The 23,301-nt window shown below is 41.2% G+C and overlaps 1 protein-coding gene across 1 annotated transcript in view; it reads right to left on the minus strand.

The window, feature by feature from the left end:
- The window catches only part of celsr3 (cadherin, EGF LAG seven-pass G-type receptor 3), a 98,383-nt gene that overhangs the window by 57,116 nt on the left and 17,966 nt on the right, over positions 1-23,301 (minus strand). The window contains exons 2-4 of the mRNA XM_053425164.1: positions 15,769-16,112; positions 13,913-14,201; positions 972-1,194 (exon numbers count right to left, since the gene is read on the minus strand). Coding sequence (XP_053281139.1) covers positions 972-1,194; positions 13,913-14,201; positions 15,769-16,112 — 856 coding nt within the window. The remainder of the gene's footprint in view (positions 1-971; positions 1,195-13,912; positions 14,202-15,768; positions 16,113-23,301) is intronic.

The following is a 23,301-nucleotide window of genomic DNA, read 5'->3' on the forward strand; positions in this document are numbered from 1 at the left end:
GAGTAGGACAGGGAGGTGGCAAGCGCCTCAGTGCATTTGATGCATTTGAGGACGTCCAACATGACGCCTTGGGGGGGGGGGGGGGGGGGGGGGGGGGGGGGGGGGTAAATTGGGGAGGATTTAAGAAATATTAACCATATTTCTTAAATCCCAAATTTACCCAATATATGTTGGTATAAAAGAGGATTCATATAAAACAAAAAATCTCTTTGAGACTGTTGTGCATCAAGCAATGAGAAAAGGACCAAATGCAAAATAAAACAAATGCAAATCTCCTTTCAATCACATATCTACGGGTTGCATCTAGTTCACATTTACAGTTTTAGGTAGAAACAAATAGTATTTTCAGTTTGAATCCTCTGAATAGATTAAAAGCACTCGCAGATGTCTGATACCAAGCTTGGTTTTAAATATTAATATTTTTCTAAATCTACTATTTCAGTGAAGATTTCTGATCATCAAGCTGCATTATATGTTTCACCTGAACTTAAATTAATGCATTAACTAACCACAATTACATCAGTAATGTGAGAACTTTTCTGTACACATAAGTTAAATAGCAAAAATAACAAGGGTTCTGACCCTGTCAAAGAGAGAGCGTGAGGTCATCAGAAATCGTATACCCGCTTCAGAGACTTTGTTGAAACAGGAGAGTACAAGTGTGATGAGATAAAAGAGAAGAGGAAAGAGCGAGAGCGGAGGAGACGTTAGAGAAACCAGTAAATTGGCAGATGAGAGAAGAGTGAGAGGAGAAACCAAGAATAATAAGATCAATCTCTGAGCCGGAGATGACATAAATTGATTAAAGAGGACTGAGAATCACACAGGAGTGGTTATGGATTTCTGTCTATTTGTAGAGGGACAGGAACTCCAAGACAGGGAGGAGGGGTTATTGCAAAACTCAAAACCACAATATGAAGTTTCAAAGAGAGAAACTAAGGAGGGAAAATAACATTTTAAAATCTACTCACGTTAAAGAGAGGGAGAGGTGAAACCTCTGCCGGAGGCCCCTGAACATGACGAAGGATTTGGGTGGGAAGGATCGGGCGGTGACGGTGCAGTACGGACGCTCGTAGCCTCCTGCAGGGCACTCACAGCGGAAGCCCCCACCTGAAAGCTCCCGACACGTTCCTCCATTACGACACACGCCTGGCACACATTTGCCCTGTCGCCGGTCAAACTCGCATCGGTCACCTGGGGGTTTATAGAAATAAATAAATGAGCATCAATAAGAACAAACCTGAAAAAGTCAAAAAGCAACTTTCAAAATAATCAGTGACATTGGAAACCCACATTAGAAACCAAGCCAGATAACTGCTTGGAATTTGTCAGTGTGACGTGTCAATAGACCCTCAATAAAGTGAGTTTGCAAGTTTATTCTTTCTCCACATTTAAAAAAATGGTCAAAACATACATGGCTATGGTTTTTCTTTTTCTGAATCATTAAAATCTGTATCAGTGACCACATCTGATGATTTAACCACATGTTTCAAGTATTCATCTGAAAATATTAATATTATTCTATTATTTTAGTTTAAACATAACATTTAAGACAAATAACTGCAGTATAAAGAAAAAGAAAACGCAAGCAAATATGTAGAACTTGAAAACAATATAAACAAGCATGTTATTGTTAACATAAAGGCAAATCTTTTCTGCATTGTTTATTGTATAAATTTGTGTAAAATCTGTACATATCGGCAAGAAGTTATTAATATTTCTGTGAAAGTCAAGCTCTACTTAGTTTGAAAAGTTATTTACGCCTTCAGGAAAGCAGTCAGCCAATCAGCATCACTGAGCTATCACCACGCTCAGGAAAGGTTGTGTTGTGTCTGTCACTCAGGAGCCTTCTTTAGATGTTAAAGAAGTCTACTTCAGAGCGCTGCTGGTTCCCTTCCCTATCAGGCAGTGAGCTGCATTCACCAGATGCTTCAGATGTAAATGAGTCTGTGATTAGACATTGGAGGCAGCAGGGTGCTGAGCCCTGTCAAGCAGGAGTAAGAGCTCCTGTTACAGAGGACCAACCTTTACCTTTAGACTTGACAGTGAGAATACACTCAGGGTACAGTATTTGGAATCCTATTGTTTTTCTGCTGACAGCGATTCTCCCGTTTCAGAGGTGTGGAGAAACAAAAAACAACACAAATAAATCTGCAGACGAGAATAAATAGATTTAGCTGCCAGTCAAACAAGCGCCAGTCTGTAGTGTCTCACGAGGCAAAAAAACACCCACGCAACACACACACACACACACACACACACACACACACACACACACACAGGAGAAAGATATGTAGAGGTGCACAATCACTCTGAACTTTCCTTAAGCATATTTGGACACACACATTGTCCGATATTTAGCAGATGCACAAAAAAACACCCACACCCTGAGCTCTCCATGTAACAAGAGCAGACGGGGTTCAAAACTAGCCGTAAGACAAATGGCTCCTTATGGACCCACTTTAGAACCTGCTGACGGCTGCAGACACACAAACACACACACACACAGAGAGAGAGAAAGAGAGAGAGAGAGAGAGAGGGAGAGAGAGGGAGGGAGAGAGAGAGATAGAGCGATAACTAACAACTAAACACAGCAAATACAGCATAATATAGAAATGAAAAAAAAAATCTCAAACAAAGCCATTAACACATTCAATCTCTAAAAAAATATTTTCCATTCCCTTCTTACCCCCTCTCCTTTTGCCTCTTACAGATACTCATAAGCATAATGCCTTAACCCTAACCCTAACCCTAGCCTAACCCTTAACCTAACCTGACCTAAACCTAATGGTAACCCAAACCGTAAAAAACCAAGTCTTAACCCCCAAAATGTCCTCACTTGCCCCAAATGTCCTCACTCCGTAGGTTGTAGACTCAAACTGGTCCTCAATAAGATAGCTGTATGAGAGCACACACACACACACACACAAACACACACACATGGATCATTGCCCCTGCCCTCGAGGCTGTTGGGTTTTATCATGTAGCTGTCTCTGTTGGCACTTTGTTTGTGCTGCTTTTAGATGCCAGAGTACCCACTGGCAGAGTCCTCACATCTTGACAGCCACACACACACGCACACGCACACAAACACACACACACACACCCACACACACACACTGCAGTTGTAAGTCAATAGAAGCCTTCACCTTTCCTCATGATTGTTTGGATGCTGATATTGTCTGACACAAAGAAGACATGGACACACACAAACACACCTGAGGGCAAGTCATGACCACACACACAAATGCACGATTCATACACACAGACACACCCCGGAGGGAAAAGCTGCAAAAGCCCACATAGGCATGTTTGATAAACACTCTTGTATCACACAACTTATTAAATGTAAGGAAAGTCAATGACATGTTTTGAAATTAAACAGGAAATCTATTAATGAAGCAATCTTTTCACAGTTTCACTCATTCATTTAATTATGTCATCCTTTGATTAAACTCATCCATATATCCATAACCTCATCTAGTCCTGTTTAATCACTCCCTCTCTTTGTCACTCAATTGGTTAATTTGTCCATCCTCGTCTTCATCACTCAATTTTCCCACACCACCTCTCCCCTCGTGACAACAGCAGCTGATATCTGCCAGGTTTGGCTGACACACACACTCTCTCACACCACCAATTCACCCCCCGAGGACACGGACAGACACACAGTCACCCACTCAGCTCGATTACTAATGCCAAAGGACATTCAAATGATCACATCTGTGTGTCCTTGTTTGGCTTTTACTCATCCTCCCATCCCTCTCACATTAAAAATATAGTTTGTGTAAGTGCACACAACAGGGAACCAATAAAATAAGGACACACACACTTCCTTTATCTGTTGCAGCCACTCATCAGTGCAGACCCCCTCATTAATATTAATATAAATAAAGAGAGAGATTAATGCTCATGAATTATGCGCATGGTGAGACTTAAACACACGTACCTACAAACACACACCCTGGCTTATTATGCACACCCAGTTGAGACAGATTGACAGACCGATAAACAAAAAAACACAGCTATATGCACAAATAAAACGTATAAAAAACACACACACACACACACACGCACACTAATTAGAGGAAGTGGAAGAGAGCAAACATGATGTCAGACTGACTCAACGATGGTCTTTTAATAGTTGTCTTTTCCCAGAAGGTCTGAAGGCGTACGTTTCACAGAGGCACTGGCGCCAATCAGCAGTGATAGGAATAGGATGTGCTCGCCTGCACACTCACACAGAGTGAGATAGGGTGGAATTCCTCTTTTTACTCAATGTTCTCTCACAGAAACACAATGGACTCAAGTGAACGAACTGTGCTTGATAGTAAGACACACACACACCTAAACCCAAAACTGGTTTACATTTATTATGTGAACGAAGCATCCCATAAACAATTGGCAACCAATATCTTCCAACCACATTTCACCTTGAATTGAACCCCGTTGCTAATATAGTGTTGCAATATATCATTGTCTGTGTCGTATATGTGTGTATTAAGTGTTGATATAGTGTATCGTATAGCACCCAAACATAGTGTAGTAATGTAACATTAGTGTGAGAAACATGGTTTAGTGCTTCGTTCCTGACAGACTCAACACACAAGCTGGTCTTCACTAACACATTTTTTCACTTTCGTATTGGTGCTTTTAATTATGTAGGAAATCTAATATTTTACCACTAAAGCATCTTCACAGACATGTCCTTTTATATACACACGATCTAAATCACACTCTGATAAACCACACAAACTTTGGAACAACTTCAAGTTATGTGCGAGTCTGAAATGTTTTTTTCTGCTCGCTCATTGCCTTGTTTTAATGCAGAGTACTTTCAGTCTGCACCTTCATTTTTCTTCCTGTCCTCCCTCTTGCTTCCTTCCTTGCTTTCCTCTCCCCCCTCCACCTTACATATCTCTATATATAAAAAACATGCTTTGTTGTCTCTTCTTCCTCCCTTCATCTCTTTCCGTGTCTTGCCATTTCTTTTTTCTCTTCTTCCCCTCTTCCCCTGTTCTTCCTCTCGGCCTGGGTTAATGCATTCACACCACACCTTCATTCACGCAGATGTTTTATTCATCAAAGCCAGTATTCTTCAACCACCCCCCCAGCATCTTAGTTTGCTCCGCCCTACCTCGCAACCCATCACCCCAACACATGGTTCATCCCTAGAGGCCGATACACTCCCAGTTGCTTTCCTCTCCTCCTTCCTCTTGTCTTGCATCTGTAGGTCTCACTCTCGCTCTCGCTCAGTTTCTCTCTTCCTTTTCTTTTTTTTTTCTGGTACAGCCCCGCAAGACGTGGGTGCCTTCAGGGGATCGTCTGATTTTCAATTCTGGGACATGTCATTTTCTTTAATTGAGGACCGCAAAAGTGTTTTTGTAAACAGTTTTTTAGGAAACAGGTGATGCATTGTACCATTTCAAATAAATAATTTGGATAGTTTACATGAGAAGCTAGAGCCACTGTGGTAGAGTGAAGCAAAGAGTAACACATACAGAATGTACAATAAGTACAATAAGAACGTAAATGAGAGACATGGATCATTTGTCTTAGTCCAGCCCAGAGTGTTTGACAAAATGAAATACATGTGATGAGAATATTTAAATACAAAAAGGTAATTCATAATGCTAACTAACTTTTTATAGTAAAGCATGTAAGATGGTGCATTAACGTCATGGTTGTTCTATATGTTGTCTGTCTCTCTGTGTGTATTTGTCTTTGTCCATCTGTCTGATTGTCTGTGTGTCTGTCTATTGCTATATGGACACATGGAGGTGCAGAGTTGACTGTGAAAGGTTTTTGATAAGAAATTGTCTGCACTTTTTCTCTTTCTTTTCCTTGACGTGATATTTACTTTGCTTTGGCCTCTTTGGTCATTTAACTCCCAGCTGCTGTGCCAATGACCCAAATGTTTGCTCACTTCCTGTACCATTTTCAAAATAAAAGCTCTCCACCGTTTCTATAGCCTGAATCCATTCATTTGTTCGCACATTGATCTGTTGACAAAAGCCTCTCTTGATTACTATTTTTATGAAAGTTAAAAAAAAGTGTTCTGCAACCTCAATAGTTAACGTTTTCCTGTGCCGCAAAAAATCGCACATTAGCTAAGGTTTAAGGATTGGTGCAGGCAGAAATAACTTGATGATGTATTAAGTCGATTTCCCTGACACTATCAAAAGGGGCTAGATGTGATAATGCAAATGTCGGAGTCATTTGCTCTATAAATGTTCCTGAACCTTTCCTGCCAGGCCCATACTAAAATGTCCAGAAGAGCTGATAACACAAGCAAATCGCAAAACTGAGACCACCCCTTCCTTTAATGTTGTGGACATGTTCCTGTTGTGAAAGTGTCTGACTTAGACAACCTCTTTCTCCATTCACATATCAACTCCTGAAAATGTCAAGATGCAATTTTCCAGACATTGTCCGGAGTATACGTCTGACAATGGCTGTGACCGCACTGTGGCCAGAGTACCACAAGAACATCTCATCCAATGTCACATTCTTCTCATTACACGTACAACTCCCTTAAACAATGGCAGACGGGCCTGAGGTAGTGTTTTTCTTCACCCTGCTCTTTTTCCTTCCTGCCATGTTCATCGATTTGTCTCCACAAAACTAATTTTGTCTGCTCTTTCCTTCCTCTCAACCTGTAAAATGCATTTATCCAACTTAACTCAGCAAATCGGGTTCCCTGCAGTGTATTTTCATGTAACGTGCACATTTAAAAATGATGTCTACTATCTACCTGTTTCTTTTTCCTACATTTTCTTTGCTCTATCCGTGCATGTTCCAAACCACATCCCCATAGTCATTCATTCTTTCTGTGTGTACTGCACACTTGCTGTTACACACATAGAAACACACACACACATACTGCCAACAACTATTTATTAATGTCCCCAAGTGAATTCATTGTACCTCTGTTTTACCATTTTATACTATTGTATCTCTCCCTGCTTCACTCTCCAACCAGCTCAGTTTTGTCTTTTTTATCTTATCTATTGCATCCTCTCTCAGTTTCTCCCAGTCCTCTCATCCACTATTTGAACTCACATTTCTCTCATCCCCCACTTTCGGTCTATCTTTTTTCTTTTAAGTTCATCTCTTGCCTGATATATACATACATCACAGACAGAATAAGAAAATCCTTTTGCGTCTGTCACACAAACATTAATCCAGCGGAGAATATATAGCTCCAGACAATAATTTTCTTGGCTTCATGTGGGACTTGTAAATTGTAAGAACATAATTAGCTCAGATTAGCTTAATAATTAGCTTAGATTCCATGGCTCAACTCTGCCACTGGGCATATGCTGTGTTTAGTAGGCTGAAAATTACGTCCTGCTTTATCAAAGACTGCTGGGTGTTCCACTGGGAGACTAATCCACAGATTTGCAGGTTTTGCCCGGTCAGATTCCAGTTGTGTCATAATGTTGTACTCAGTACCTTAACATCTCGTGGCCAAATCCCTTGTGGAGTCATAAATGTTTTGATATTCCCTGTTGGACAAGTTCTCGTGCCTTGACCTTTCTGTTCCAACAACCACCAAGTCTGGAGTCTTAATTATCTGGTATGTAGAACAGTGAGTAAAACAGTAGGAGAGGGTAGTGAGCACTCATTCTATGGGCAACATTACAAGCAGGATTAGTTTGACTCAACCCAGTTCAGCTTCGTCATTAGAGAAGGTTCATTAGAGTGAAGAGCCAGAAGAAGACTTCAAACCATTTCCTGAGTTTGATGGTGATCCCTTGTTGATCAGCCTTTTGCTTAGCTGATAAATATTTGTAACACAGCGACTAGGAGCCAAACTAGCTTCATGCATGAGTGATAGCCCCTGAGTGAAATGTCCCTGATATTTTGTATATTCAGTCCAACAATTATGAAGAAACTAAACTGCTTTCAGAAATTCACTGAAGTCCCAACATTTTTCTGAAATTGTCCAGAAGGGCTGTTTGTCAGAAGGCATCTTTTCCTGGCAACCCCCTTGTAAGATGTCCAGAACATGTTGGAGTGAGCCCATCTGAGAATATATGTCTGGAATATTCACAGCGATTGATCATTTTGGCGCTACAGGCCGACACCAGGGTCGATGTGCTGTAAACACAAACATATCATTCCCCAGCTTTTAGTTATGTCCTGCGTCCTGCATACTCTACTCAGACGCCACCTCTTGTCTGAATGTTCCTGATATTTTGATGGAGTTCATCAAGATAGCTTAAACGTTCTAGTACCAGAAGATCTACACATTTCAATTTCTCTCTACATCCTCTTCACATCCCTTTTCTTTCATTGCCCTCAGGTTTTCTGTATTGATCCTCTTCTTTTATTCATGTCGCCTCTAGTCCTCTTCTATACTTTCCACTTTATCTTGCCAAACATAATGTATTGGCCTCATCCTCGGTGCTCATCTCATCCCCCACACTAATTCACTCCTCACCTTGCTCTTCTTACTTCCTTAACCTAACTAATTCATTCTCACAGTCTAGACTTCAAACTCACATCAACCGGCTAAATAACTTCCCCCTCTCTCTTTCTCAGTTCCACTCTGCTCATTCTGTTCCTTTCTGTGTCTAACTTTCAAGACCAATGCCTCTTGGAAGCACTGAAGCTGAAATAATAGCTAGCATGATTCTTCATATAATCTTAGCCACCTCAAGCTAATTTGTTGCGTGTAATCTGTTTACCTTCACTATCAACTGGATTTAATTTCTCAGAGTAACACATATATCTGCTTGATTAATCCCAAACTAATCTCACCTCTCTATGCCCACCGCATTTCTTCTCTGTCTCCGACTCTCTTTCCTGGATCGCAGCTTCCCTCTGTGTAAAATACTGATAGCTTCCTCTCACCATTTTAGCTTCTCACAAACTAAATTAGTCTGCATCCATCGCCTCTCTCTCTGTCTCTCATCTCCTCTTTCCATCTCTCAGCTGAAGAGCATCCATGGTATTATGTCTCGCTATGATGTGTATAACGTGCGTCTCCATCTTTTTCTGAGTCTATTTTCCTTTAGTTTGTGAGGAGCGATTACATCCTCTCTTTCTGTCTTCTGTTCTCTCCATCGTTCAGGTTTATTTTCCCCTGGGAGCTTCTCTTTATACGTGTGCAGAGTTGTTTCTTATTTTCAGGGTTAACGACTGTTGCACTTTCCCATCAGCGCTGCCAACTTAGCATGTTTTTAGAGAAGTATGCCCTAGAGGTTAGAAATATTTAAATGTTTATGCAAAAAAAAAGAGTGCCCAGCTTCAGCTGAGTTTAGCACTGTACCAGCAGAAGGTGGGATTACATTTCCCTCCTAGATTTGATTAAGTCTATGAGGCTCCCTGGAAATAGACCTGTTTTAGACGCTCATTATCCCATATTTAATAGGAGAGTTTCCTCACTAGTCGTAAAATGATACCTACAGTACTTGATTCACAAAGTCTAATTAAAGTATCATTTAAGAGCACAGGTTCAGGATGTCAAGAATTATATGAGATAAACAAAGAGGAGCATTGATAGAAAAAAAACAGCAGTGTAAATTAGCCTGGTGGCTTGACAGACACTTGAGAATTCTTTGGGGTGTAATATTACTGGGTTCAAACACAAAGCCAGCTATGTCACCCATCTGACCTAATTTTACTCGCAGAGTCAGATGTGTGAACACATGAGACTTGCAAAGTGTGGCGGAGAAATGATCACGCGCAACAGTAGGCTGTCGGGTTTCTGGGATATATGGCCATTATTTTGAAAATCAACAGCACATCAACACGGAAGGAAAAGATGTGGTGATGAAACTTTCAAGGTTGGGCATGGATCTTGCTTTTCAAACTGTTTAATTGACTTGTTTTCTATTTCGGAAATATGAAACACTCCTTTGGAAAAAGCTCAAGATATATACATATATGTGAATAATGCATTTTTGCCCATTTCGTTTGCCACAGCAGCAAACAGCTTTCTACTTACATGGAACTTAAGTTTGAACTTTACCAGTGTTGAAGAGCCTTAAATTACAAACATGACTGAATTTTATTTAACTGCTTCAGGTTCTGTGTGGTGATACAGAGCTTGAATAAAGCAGGGCCGTGAAAAAAGCACAGCAGCAAATTAAAGCATGACTGGTAAATCATTCTCAGTGTGAGCCTCAAGAATTACTTTTGTTCATATACTGATTTGAGAACTTCAAAGACCTGTAACGCAATCAAACAAAAACTTGACTCTTTCACATGCCAGGGTTAGTTTTCACTTCACTGTCGTTTCGTTTCTACCTCGGGGTAACGCTGGGTACTCAGCTGAACGGAACATGACCCCTGTGTTGCACATTATTTCTCTTGGTGCGATTTCTCTGGGGTTGGCACCATAAAAGGTAGAGTTAACATCCCTCCACAGCAGGGTTTATTATCTCATGGGTAAAAAGCCGTGGTAACTCTCTCACTCCCAGTGAGAAGTCTTACTTATCCCAGGGTTAAATGGGTGGTTCAGGGAAGGGTTAGCCTGAGGTTACATGTATTGTGAAAGCCGTTGCCTCAGCGGTGGAGGAGGTGAAGACGCTCAGTTTTTCTTAAACAGAGAGTCCAGTTTTACCAAGTTGGTTATTTATACTGGCTCTGGCTCACTCAGTAACATAAAATCTCTTCATCGTGTATATGTTGAGCGTCGCTCTTATCTAGATTTTACTTTTCTATTTATTTATTTCGTTCTACCTTATTTTACTTTGTTTAACTTTGCTTTTATTTTTGTGCTTTTGTTAGTTTTCATGCTTTGTTCCGTATTTTGAAAAGTGCCGTACACGCTACCTTTAACAGCAAGTATCCAACACTCGGGGTGGACTCGATACTCCTTTCATTGACAGTTCATGGTTTAAACCTATGTGACTATTTTAACATTAAACACTGCACATGTTTGCCCTAAAGAAAAAGCAATCCAGTCACTCACAAATCACCCTTGACCCGGGTCTTTTGGAAGCTACTTCAAAATACTTCTCATTTGGGTCAAACTGAAAGTTTCTTCTCTCTAGCAAAACCCCCAGCTTAACTCCTTCCTGTGAGAGAAATCCATCGAGGCTCAGGGGAAAGCAATTCAATGCCGAAGAGAGCATCCGAGGGGACTGACACAGGCAGGTTAGATGGAGAAGTGAAAAAAAAATGGATGAGGGAGAGCCAGCGTAGTTTGGGGATGTCTGTGTGTTGCAGAATCAATTCGTCCCTGTTTATTCGTTCTCTCCTCCTCTTCCTCCGACTAGCCCCGAGCATTGACAAGACACCGCAACCCCCAACGCCTACGCAGGAAACGCACAACAGCGCCTACCCAAAACCCATCTGATTTCCCTCGCTCTACCCTTACCTCTCAACCCCCCCCCCCCCCCCCCTCTCATTCCAATTGCTCTTGGATATCTCTCACCCCATTTTCCCCCTGCAGCCTCCTTCCATGTTATTTGCTTTGAATTCATGCGTCACTCCCTCATATTGCTGTCCTACCCATCTCCTCTAATTCATCTCTCATGTTCTCATGTTTTCTCTCTCCCCACTTTCACTTTTTCTGTCCCTCCCATCTCACTCTTCTCCTTTGTTTCTCCTACTATCAATTATCCACTTTGTGTCTCTTTGATCCTTTCTTTCTCCCGCCTTGAGGCCTCTACGCACGTTGACAGGGATCTCGTAGGTTCATTGCATGTCACACTGTGCGAGACAAGGCCAATAAACTCTTTGTCACAATTTATGTCAGACTCTATGATGTCTATATTTTGAGGTTTGTCTTGTCATGTGCAGCGTTATGACACAGAGACACATAACCTGTCATCCAAACTTTAGTCACTCATCACGGGCACAGGTGTTCTTTCTGCTCCTTAACCTGAAACAATGGATTCTACAATGTTGCATTAGACTGAGTCGATCCATGCTGCAGTCTGATTGGTTGGTTTGTTGATCTGGGTTTTAGCATAGTGAGAATTTGGTCTTCAATTCCGAGCACTGTCAGGGTTTTGTCAGCAAAAGTCCAAATCAGCAATTGGTGGGCATTTCACACTGAGCATCTAAGACTGATGACCAAAGACTTGTTTGCAACCGTCTCTCAATTATCTATTGTTCACTCGTCTCACCCAAAATCGAAGAGTATCTTCTATTGTCAATCTATTTCTACTTTCTCATTATTTTATTTCCCATTCCCATTTTGCCGTCTCTACCTCTTCTCAAACGTTTCTACCTTCCTCCATCCATCTTTCACTTTCCTTCAGTCATACTCTATTCTCTTTCTCTCTCTCCCACTCACTCTCTGGCTCTTTCTACCTCAGTTTCTCTGCTCATTTTCTCTTTTCCTCTCTTTATCCCTCTCTCTGTCTTTCACAGTGGGAGTTTGAAAAACACTTTGTCTCTCTCTTGAAAGAAAACTGTTACTTCCCATCTCCCAGCTCTGTTTTTGATTTGAAATAAAAGGCAACGTCAGATACTCCCCTGACGCATTCACATACACATGCACACACACACACACACACACACACACACACACACACACACACACACACACACACACACTTGCATTCATAGCATTTCTCCTCTCCAGGCTCAAAGACTGAATCAGTACAGCAGAATAAAAGGGCAGGAGAGAGAGGGAGTCTGAAATGAGTCTGGTGTATTGGGAAAGGTAGGAGGATTTTTTTTTTTTTTTTTTTTTTTATGAGTGTGTATGTGTGTGAGCGTGCATGTGCAGCATGTGTGTGAGAGTGTGTGAGAGGGAATCAAATTAGTTTGGTGACAGTTAAAAAGAGTCTGTGGTTCACAGTGTCAGTGAGTAAAAGATTAAATATCAGGTGCTGCAGAGGACAAAGCTCTCCCTGGAGGCAGAGTGTGTGTTTTCATGTTGTTCAGTTCGACACAATAAGAGAGTAAAAACAAACTGATCAAAACGGAAGTCAGCAACAACAGAGTAGCACAGTCAGCATCAGTTTACCAGGATACAGATAAAGACCACACCAACACACAACAGAGACCCACAAAGCAGAAACACTACACTCAATGCTTTCCAAAGAATCACTGGAATTGTACGATATAATGCAATATCCACTAGGTTTGTGTAAGTCACATCCAGGATCTGTCTGTTTTACTTCAGTTTAAAAATATGACAGCATTCAAATATAGAAGATATCATATGAGATATAGACATAAGGATTAAAGAAAAATCTGATTGTAGCTCCTAAGCATACCTGACAAAATTTCACTCACTGTAAATAATACAAAATTAGAGATGATCTATAATAATTTCGACCCATTTTAAGCAGGTTAAAACGTTCAACAAGTCCCAGTAAAAAATGGTGTTTAAATGCAGCCACATTGATTAGCTTGGTTTTTCATGAGCTGACATTTTAAACTGCGTAATAACTCTGAAGTGTCTTTTGGTATTTAACAAAGACGAAGGTGTTCCTCATGAAGGACCTGTTAATGGGCGAGCTCTGACGTCCTGATTTGACTTTTAATTAATGCTCATTGAACCAAGTGCAATGGAAAGGTCAACAACTTAAACCAGTGACATGTGGAGAGCTCCTGCAAGACAAATGTGTATGAATGTATGCTAAACTGAGTGAAACATCAATACCAGACAGACGTGAGTGATAACTATCAATCTGAGTATGTTCACACGTTGTAATTGAATAGAAAATAGTTTGCGATATTCTAGCACATTAAATTGTCTGTTAAAAACATGGAAAAATGCAGATGAATCACCGATTAGTAAGAGATGGAGGAATCACTGTACCTAGTATTGCTTCAATGTATAATCAACATGGGTACACCACCATCACTCGCACATAAACCCAACTGTGAGTGAGTCCTCCTGTCGACCGACACAACATCTGCTGAATTAGTAAGAGCTTAACACACACACACACATTAACCCCCCCACCAGAGCACACACTCCAATCCCCGCACTCACCAGAGTAGTCTTCACGGCAGATACAGGTGTAGCCTCCCTCTCTGCGGGCGCACACCCCTCCGTTCAGGCAGGGGTTGGAGTAACACAGGTTGATCTCCGTCTCGCAGTAATCGCCCGTGAAGCCCACCGGGCAGCGGCAGCGTAGGCCCGCGATGGGGTGGATGGGCCGGAACAAGATGGAGGGCGAGGAGATGAACGGGGCCGAGCTGTTGAAGCGCAGCACGGAGATGCACTTCATGTAGTTCTGACACGGCTCGCGCAGACACACATTGTCGTCAAACGGGAGAACCTGGCGTGGAAAGAAATGGGTCACTGTGAAGAACTATACCAGTTCATCTAAATTCAGATACACACTGCAATACACACTTTTAACAGCGGACATTTTGATTTGCTGTAGGTGGGGGACCACTTGTTTGACCACCAAAAGTTATGTTTGCTCTTTTTTCTATGCCTGGAGACCAGTTAGGGAAGAATAAATCTTTGTTCTGTAAACTGAAACAAAATTGACAACAAAAAAAACAAATCTGAAAAACAAATGTATGTAATAATATCAGAAATATTTACTTAAATATTGAGTGTAAAAGTTCTATTTCTGCTTCTATATTTAAAAAATAAATAATTTTATTGCAGTTGTGGAAATATTACAAACTCTTTTTGTTATTATCAAACGCAAACCTGCAGCATTTAGTTGTGTCACAATCTCGCAGCTTGAGGTAAATCCACCTTGGATGGTTACAATTTTATGGCTGATAGAAATCTAAATCTCTATCAGAAACAGGATTTTCCGTTCCTGAAAACTGTTGAGCTCCACTTAAATACAGACATATAGTTTTTCTGCTCCTAACCTGTTTAGTAGAATCAGTGACTTTCAAGAAAAGGGTTTATACAGTAACTTTACTATTCTTTGACAGAAAGAAGTTATAGATCATGTGGCTGTTGATAGAAGTTCACGTACACTCAGCTTTACACTGGGTTTCACAGAGCTGTGGAAAACATTATGCTGTGTTCAGGTGTGTGTGATTCCATGCGTGTGAACATATAGTTCTCATCATCATATCAGTGCACTGTTCCATAAAGCCATATGGCTGCCATCACATCTGTATTACATTATTGTCAGTTCACATGCAATATGCTCAGGTAATTGTCTTGAGATGCATATGTTTGCATTTACTTTTGCTTGGCCTGTGTTATCACACGTCACCCAGATTTGCAGCTGCAGAATCCGTGTGCGTGACAGTGTGGGCACATGACCACACAGTGTGGACTTGAAAAAATTTCTAAACTTTGGACATGTGTCTATAAATAGACTGTATTTATATGTATATTAGTTTTAAAGTGTTATTGACAACCTAACGGTCTTTACACTACAAGTACAGCGCTACTACATACAGTACTTTTCACACATTACTGGCACAGCTGGCAAACCACCGAAGAAGAACAAGAACAAGAAGAACAAGAAGAAGAACAAGAACAAGAACAAGAACAAGAAGAACAAGAACAAGAACAAGAACAAGTACAAGAACAAGAAAAAGAAAAAGAAGAAGAAGAAGAAACTCTAACTCCAAAATTGACTAACTCCCAGAATAATAACAGCATCTAAATTTGTGCTCGGTCTGTAATCAGTAATGGTTGTGAAGCATGTGGTCAAATAAGCCCTTCATTTTAAAATCCTTATTTCTCAAAACTCTTCGGTTAAGCTTGTCAATATATAATATAGCGTGTCATTATAAATATTGACGATTGGGCCTGAAAATTGTAGACTTGCGTGTAATTTAAAATTTGCCCACTATGTAACCTATGTTTTTGCATTTCAAATTGTGCTTTGTGTGCATTTACGATTGTGCACGTGGACTAACCTCCATCTGTGTGAGTGACGTCAGCCTCAGCCTGTTCAGGTACAGCTGTTCCTCCAGCGCGTCTGAAGGGAAAAAGTGTCCGCCAGGCAACGCAGCAGAGAAGCTGACGTTCAGGATCCCACCTGGTGCCGCATCCCGGTCCGGCTGAATGTTGAAGATGAAAACGTCCTCGACCGGCACTGAGAGCACCGCCGACACGCCCTCCAGGAAGTTAGTGAGCAGCGGGGACAGGAAATGCTCCTGCGACATGTTCTGGAGACGCACGGTGACGCTGCTTCCCAGCATGTCCTCAGTGATGATGAGAACACGGAGCACGCACTGGGCTGAAATGCTGTTGGAGCCATCTGAAGAAGACAGCAGAGGGAAAGAGGTTAAGTAGATGAATAGATAAAGGATGGACAGAGAGGGTTAGATGACGAAGGAGTAGGAGATAAAGGAAGAAAAGGACAGAGAGGGTCGGAAGATGAAAGAAGGCGACATACAGGCGAGAACAGGAGTAAGAAGACAGAGATCGATGAAGAAGGGAGGCACGAGAGAGAGAGGGGGTCAGGGCTGGGAAAGGATAAACAGTAGAGAGAGGGAGGTTAAAGTGACAGAGATAAATGATTATTACCACAGAGGAAGGATTGGAAAGAGAAAGAGAAAAGGTGAGGAAGTCACATCAGGACCATGAGATGTGCAGCTCAGGCAGCAAATATGAGACGCTTTCTCACTCATGTTATCACACATTACATACATTCACACCTACACACAACACACACACAAACACACAAAACTTTTTCTTTCAAATATCTATAAAGAGTTGCCAAAACTAAAACTATAATACAATGACTTACTTAAATGTATATCCCATGAATGGTGCGATGCCTGCGAGCTAGTTCAGGCAGCTAACTGGAGCTGCGCTGCTCAAATCATGTGACATACACAACCCATTACCTCACTCTCCACACCCATCTATAATACACACCCATCCTATCAGGTGGTCTATTTAGGCAGAGAAAATGTCCCATCACTCCCTTTGCTTGCCCCGTTGCTGCAGTGTAACTACCAGTTGCTTCAGCCCCTCCACCACCCCAGCATCCACCTGTAGGCTCCCAGAGGGGGGGTTACAAGTATTTGCTCCCATCATATCTATGTAATCATATCGGGGGGGAGTGATTAAGTCGGAGCCTAGACGCCAAACACTAACATGTTCTATTGCTGCAATAAACATTTGAGAGCAATATTATTAAATGTAAATTATGTTAGAATTTATCTGCTGTGATTAAAACGTACAATATGTAACTCCTGCCGCTCGGGGTCTTTATCAAAACAATAACAAAAGACCTAGTTTGCTGATGTTCTGAAGCAGAGTGGGATCATGGGAGTTCTTGTTTTCACCACCATTGCTGATGAAATCCCACCTGACGGGACTCATTCACAAATCCTTTTCACGGATGAGGTATTAATCAAAGTTTTATTCACAATATGCAGCAAACAGCAGTCAATGAACAATTTTGGATAATATAAGTCCACAAAATATCCAAAATATTCCCAAACTGTGCTGTTCTGTATGGAACAGTTGGCGTCACACCCACAGCATGGCTCTATAGGGAAGGTCGATGCACCACTGTGGTGCACTCCAATGTATCTCAACAACTACAGGAAGGGAATGTCTCCCAGAGCGTAGCGAGTTTGGTCATTATATATAAACAGCAATTTCTCCAGTGGACCCTCATGGCAGACAATTATGCTTCACAAGGGGTTGTAAGACGGCAACAACATGTATTTTAAAACTCACCATTTTGAGCAAAGAAGTGGCCTTTTCTTTCATTGTGTGTTGAGACCCTTTTCCAGTGGTAAAAAAAAAACCACTACCACCACTAACAACTGGCCTCTGTCTGCAATGGGAATGGCTTCAATTGGCATTTATCGATTTTATTGTTTTTTTTACTGTCTCCAGCTCTAATCGGTAGTGATATAAACATGACACGACGGGTAGATGAAGATGAACACAAAGCACTGCTAATACAACAGAAAGGCCAACCGCTCTTATGGCAATGTGGAGGGATTCAAGCGACTTATTTCAGCAGGTCTACCCATCTTTAAAAACCTGTGTACCCAGTTTGGAGTCTCGTGAATGTGACTGAAAAATAAAAAGAGAGAGAGAGACTGAGATGGGTAATGCAGAGGTGCTCTCATGTAGAAAACATCATCCTCATCTCACCCAGTTTTCCTCACATTCAGGCCTGATTATAAATTCAGCACAACGCTGTCTTTCTGTGAAACCCGTCGCAGCAGGTCGCGACCCTCACAAACAGGACATGGACGTCTGCTTCAGCGACGGCCACGGGACCTCACCGCGCTCTGTTGTATATTGTAGAGCAATTTGGTGTGACAAGCACACTAATAAGATATAAAAGAATACAAATGCACATGACCACACCGGCATGGGGAGGCAATTTTCCTCAGTGGCACTGAGGCAATGTGGAGTTGTAATAGGGTGAAAGATTATAGACCGAGAGAAAGAGAGAGAATACAATACATGAGTGGTCTGGATGCTAGGAGAGCAGTGCAAGTGTAAGGGTAAAGAAACAACCTACACAAGAGAACTTAAGTAAAAGAAAGAAAGGAGGTGGGCAGTGTGTGGATGGATGGAGGGTGAGGGGTGAGAGAGAGAGAGTGTTGATGCGTGAAAGAACAGGGAGACCGAGAGGGAGCTGGAGGGTGAAGGGGACCAAGGTGGTTTATGAAAAACTACAGAAGCAAAGGAGCGAGGGAGAAGAAGAAGAAAAGAAGAAAATAATAAGAAAGATCAAGGCAATACGGAATGAGGGATGGACAGACACAAATTATGACTCATAAACAAGGGATTAATAGTAATTGATTGATTTGTGTAGCATTGATTACTTAGGTAATTCATTTTTTAATCGGAAGATGTTTTTACAGAGATTAAATGAATCAAAACATGTCCTTCACTGGGACCCAGCGAAGGAAAGGATGAAAAGGGAGCCAAGTGATAGTGTCAGAATATGAACAAGACATGGATGTAGACAGAAATGTACAGAGGGCGATATAGAGAGAGAGAGGTGGAGAAAAGAGGAAGAGAGAGGTATGGAGGGATGGGGGTTGGGTCGGGTGGCAGCTGGTTTGATTACCGGATTATGAGGAGCCTCACTCCCCACTGACCTCCAACACACACACACACACACACACACACACACACACACACACACACACACACACACACACACACACACACACACATACACATACACACACACACACACACACACACACACACACACACGCATGCGCACACACACACACACATACACACACTCGCTTAAATCCAGAACCCTCATAAATGAACAGCCAGAGGGAGGGGAAGCATTATGAAGGTACAGAGGAAGAAAACTCACTACAAAATCATCATGTTCAAATGGAATCATATGAAGAAAAGAGTAGAATAGCAAAGACAAGAAAATATAGATAGAAAGATAGATAGAAAGATAGATAGATAGATAAATAGATAGATAGATAGATGGGTTAAAAGCCAGCTTTTTTTATCAAGCGTCTGGATCACGGTGCTAAGACTCAACACTAATTGCAGCTGATCTACCATTGTCATTGAAATGAGACGGGGATCTATGAAAAGACCCGGGATAATCTGCTGGAGTAGGAACCCATCACACACACACACACACACACACACACACACACACACACACACACTTACATTTACATTATAATTCCACGCGCGCACACAAGATTTGCACGTGTAAGGGCTTTCTTTGACATAAAGCATTCCCCAAACTCTTAATCATCACAACCTCAACCATTAACCTACACCTCATTATAACATTGAAAAGTCAACAGTCGATTCAGGAAATGCACTTATTCATTTTTGACTCTTGTCAAGACTTAGATAGAATGATTGACATCCTCCTCTTCCCTGTATGTTATACTGTTTTAACATATAAAGACTGGAAGCAGTGGAACACCGCTCACTTTTAGTGTCCGTACTGCTCATTAACTAACAAGTCACATCTCATTTACAAAACCTGTGAAGTAAAATCATGTTCATGGGAGTGGTTCCTTTAGAGATGGCAACATTTACGTTTTCACTTTAGATTGTTTTTTGTGTGACAAATTCTCCATAAATCTCAAATGATTTTACAAAAATAACAATAGAAAAACACACACATTTGTTGTTTAAGCACGTGTTTTCTTTGGATGACACAATCAACAAGTTTCCATGAAGTTTTGTGGAGGGATGAGTCACAACCCCCCAATTAGCCATTATAATGTTGGTATCTGGATTAGGGGGTAGATCCAGGATTCTTTTTCATCTCCTTAAACAATGAAAGATAGGGTGATTTGGAACATTTCCTTTATTTCTCACAGAATCCTGAGTGTCATTTAGATAATTTAATTTAATTTATTCAATCATTTTTTACCATTTTACTTTAAAGAGAAGATAAACCACTTGTTCCATTAGAATTCCCTTTGCTAGAAAGTGCTCTGTGCCTCAAACCATTCCATCTGCACAAAAGTTGTTTAATTGCTTTTGTCTACACTGTGTTTTGCACGTGGTGCCATGTTAGCCCTCTGCAGAATGTGTGTCTGACTGATAAGGAAATAAAAAAACAATATATTGTTTCCTTCGCCAGACAAAATCACCCTTCAGAGGCCCACAGGGGAAAGACAAAAAGATTTCAAAACTCAACAAACCACGTAAGAGCCCACAACCGGTGCTAACAAGTAATCACCACGTCACAAGTATTAGCGTCTGTTTGCTCTGACAGTTTTTAACTTGATTGCGATTTTATCAGCGTTCAGAAGAATTCTTCACCCAAGCAGCCATTTATTTATAACTGTAAACCTGACACACATGCACAGTAAAATCTTTATTTCTCCACATGGGTAAAGCTCAGCTCATTTGGCCAAACTGATTCAAGGTAGTTTGCACTTATCCAGCCACATAAGAGGCCATTTAGAGGCCGGAGATAAAAGGGAAAAACAACAATTCAGGGTAAACAGCCTTTTAAGGAATTAAAACCAAGCTCTGTCCACTTAGTGTCACACGGTCAATAACAAATCCTCCTCCTTCTCTGGAGTTGGCTACTCAATTTACACACGCACATTCCCCGACATGCTAATTACACTCCGCTGAAATAATAAAAGTCATAACACTTCACCAGGAAAAAGAGATGAAGTCAATTTTTGACTGTTTCTTCACAAGTTAGCCAACTGAGGATTGTTATTACAGGAATCTCGCAAAAATATCTGCCACCAACAAGATCCCTAATTATAATGTTCCCTGCTGAGTTCAAAAGCACATCGTTTAATTTTTTTATATCTTCAAAAGTTAGATAGGGAAAGGGTGATAACAAGTGCAGTAATGCAACAAAAAATTTGGAGGGATTTCTGACTTTAACACAACTTTTACTTTAATGAACAATTTAAACGTTGAAAGAGTTGTGTTTTTGCCTTAATACACATAAAAGAGAAAATATAATTTGGAAATGTATCCCCTAATGTATTTTTAGAGTCAGCTTTCCCTCTCTTTCTAGAAACATCCATCTGTTTGTCTACCACCAGGGGAATTATAATTTCCAACAAAATGCCAGGAGACACAACTAACACTGCTAAACTAATTGATCAGAAAACTGCTTCTTCCACATTGTTAGCCTTTACAAATTAAATCATCATAGACGTGTGGCCCTCAGTTCATAATTTCAACAAACACAACCAATTATTCTCACCCTGTAATTATCTGATATGACGTGCACCCCTTGCTCAGCCTGTGGTGATGCTGGTTCCTGAGACCTGCAGTAAAGACCACTGCTGCTGCACAAAGAGCTGTTCACATTTCCAGATTTAGACTTAATACGCAGAACCCTGAGCTGGCAAATCAGGTGTTGTTGCCATTGTCATGAATGTGCTGTGGTTGTGATCAAGCCCCGGCCGCCGCTGCTGCAGAGTGCTGGTCATCAGTTTATTCAAATTTTATCAATATTTAACTTATCACGTGACCAAATTGAACCAAATTCACACTTAACACTTTCTTGGGTCCTTCACAATACACATGTGTGAAGCCAATAAAATAAATGGTTCTAGAGATATGCGTTCCACATTCAGACATACAAACAGAGATTTTTTAGTAGTTATAACTTAGAACAGATGGATATAGATATCTCAAATTATAACATTTGATTTAATACCATGATTTCGCACCAATTGATCTGTGTTTGAATTCTAATCTGAGGAAAGAGCATTTCATAAACATTTCACAAGTATGATAAAGTTGGGACTCACACTAATGATGCTCCTAAAACAGACACAATTATCTATTTAAACTTCACTTACGATTCTTTAAGACCCTTCCATCACATGTGGGACTCTGAGGTGTTATTGAGTTTGTCAATGCAAAACTGTGTCATATCTATATAATACCGATGTTTGGAAGGAGACAACCCAAAAGCATCAGATCTATCTCAGTGGGATATAAGAAACATGGAGAAATTGTGAATTATGTATGAGAGGTGAGGAAAGGTGAGCTTGTCCATAACTTTCAAATAAGCCAGGAAGTAATAACTAATGCATCGCCCTCTCTCCTTGCAACTCCGTTTCAGCATGCATGCAAACAATGAAACATTAATAACCTCCAAACTCAAAAACCCACAAATGGAAGGTTATTTTGGCGTCTTTAGCACCACGGGAAAACAAAGCGTTTCGTAAATAACAACTCAAAGACACTTTCACAGCTCCTGCGGGCGCCGCGCCAACGTTTTCCCCTTCGTGCGTCCGCACTTCAAAGACGGGGGGGGAGCTCGGAGCTAGCACGCCTAAAGCTTCTAAGAATAACCACACTGATCTGGAATCATCAGCGCGGTCCCACGGATGCGTGCACATCAATATGCCATGAGAGAGGCTGTCCTCCGATCAGCGGTGCAACTCTAAGACTCTTTGTGGGTACACGGTCCCAGGCGTTTCAAAGGGTTGAGGGAGTTCAGTGCTATCTCTCTCCGCCAGGTAGCCTGACTAATAGCACACTCAAAGCTTCTTGAATGTCAGAGCATCCAGAGCTCGCTTCCTGGAAATCCGGACGGAAATAGTCTGCAAAGTAGTGTATAATAGGAGCTCACAGCTGGAGCCGAAAACAGACCCAGAAACAGTTGTAAAAGCTGCGATGCAGGACAGGGGGACAGGTCACAAGGAGGAGGCCCGGCAATATCCTCCAAGGAAGACAGAAAGTCACAGGTTTGAAGAAACTCATTTGTGAAGGAAAGGTTTGTTTCAAAAAAACTTCTGCAGTGGAACAGGCTTCATTATTTTGTCCAAGAATCCCACAGAGTTTCCACATTGTTTAATTTTAAAGCTACTACATTTTTATGGTTTGAGAGTTAAGATAATAAACATCCAATAAGCGCCAAGTGGGACATCAGCAGCACAAATGGCTGCTGATACACAGAGGTGATTTAAGTGTTCACACCGTAAAATGACTAAATCAAGTGTACTCAAAACCACTTGACAAAAACAAACACTTGA

Source organism: Pleuronectes platessa, chromosome 6 (assembly GCF_947347685.1).
Source record: "Pleuronectes platessa chromosome 6, fPlePla1.1, whole genome shotgun sequence".
Taxonomy (NCBI): domain Eukaryota; kingdom Metazoa; phylum Chordata; class Actinopteri; order Pleuronectiformes; family Pleuronectidae; genus Pleuronectes; species Pleuronectes platessa.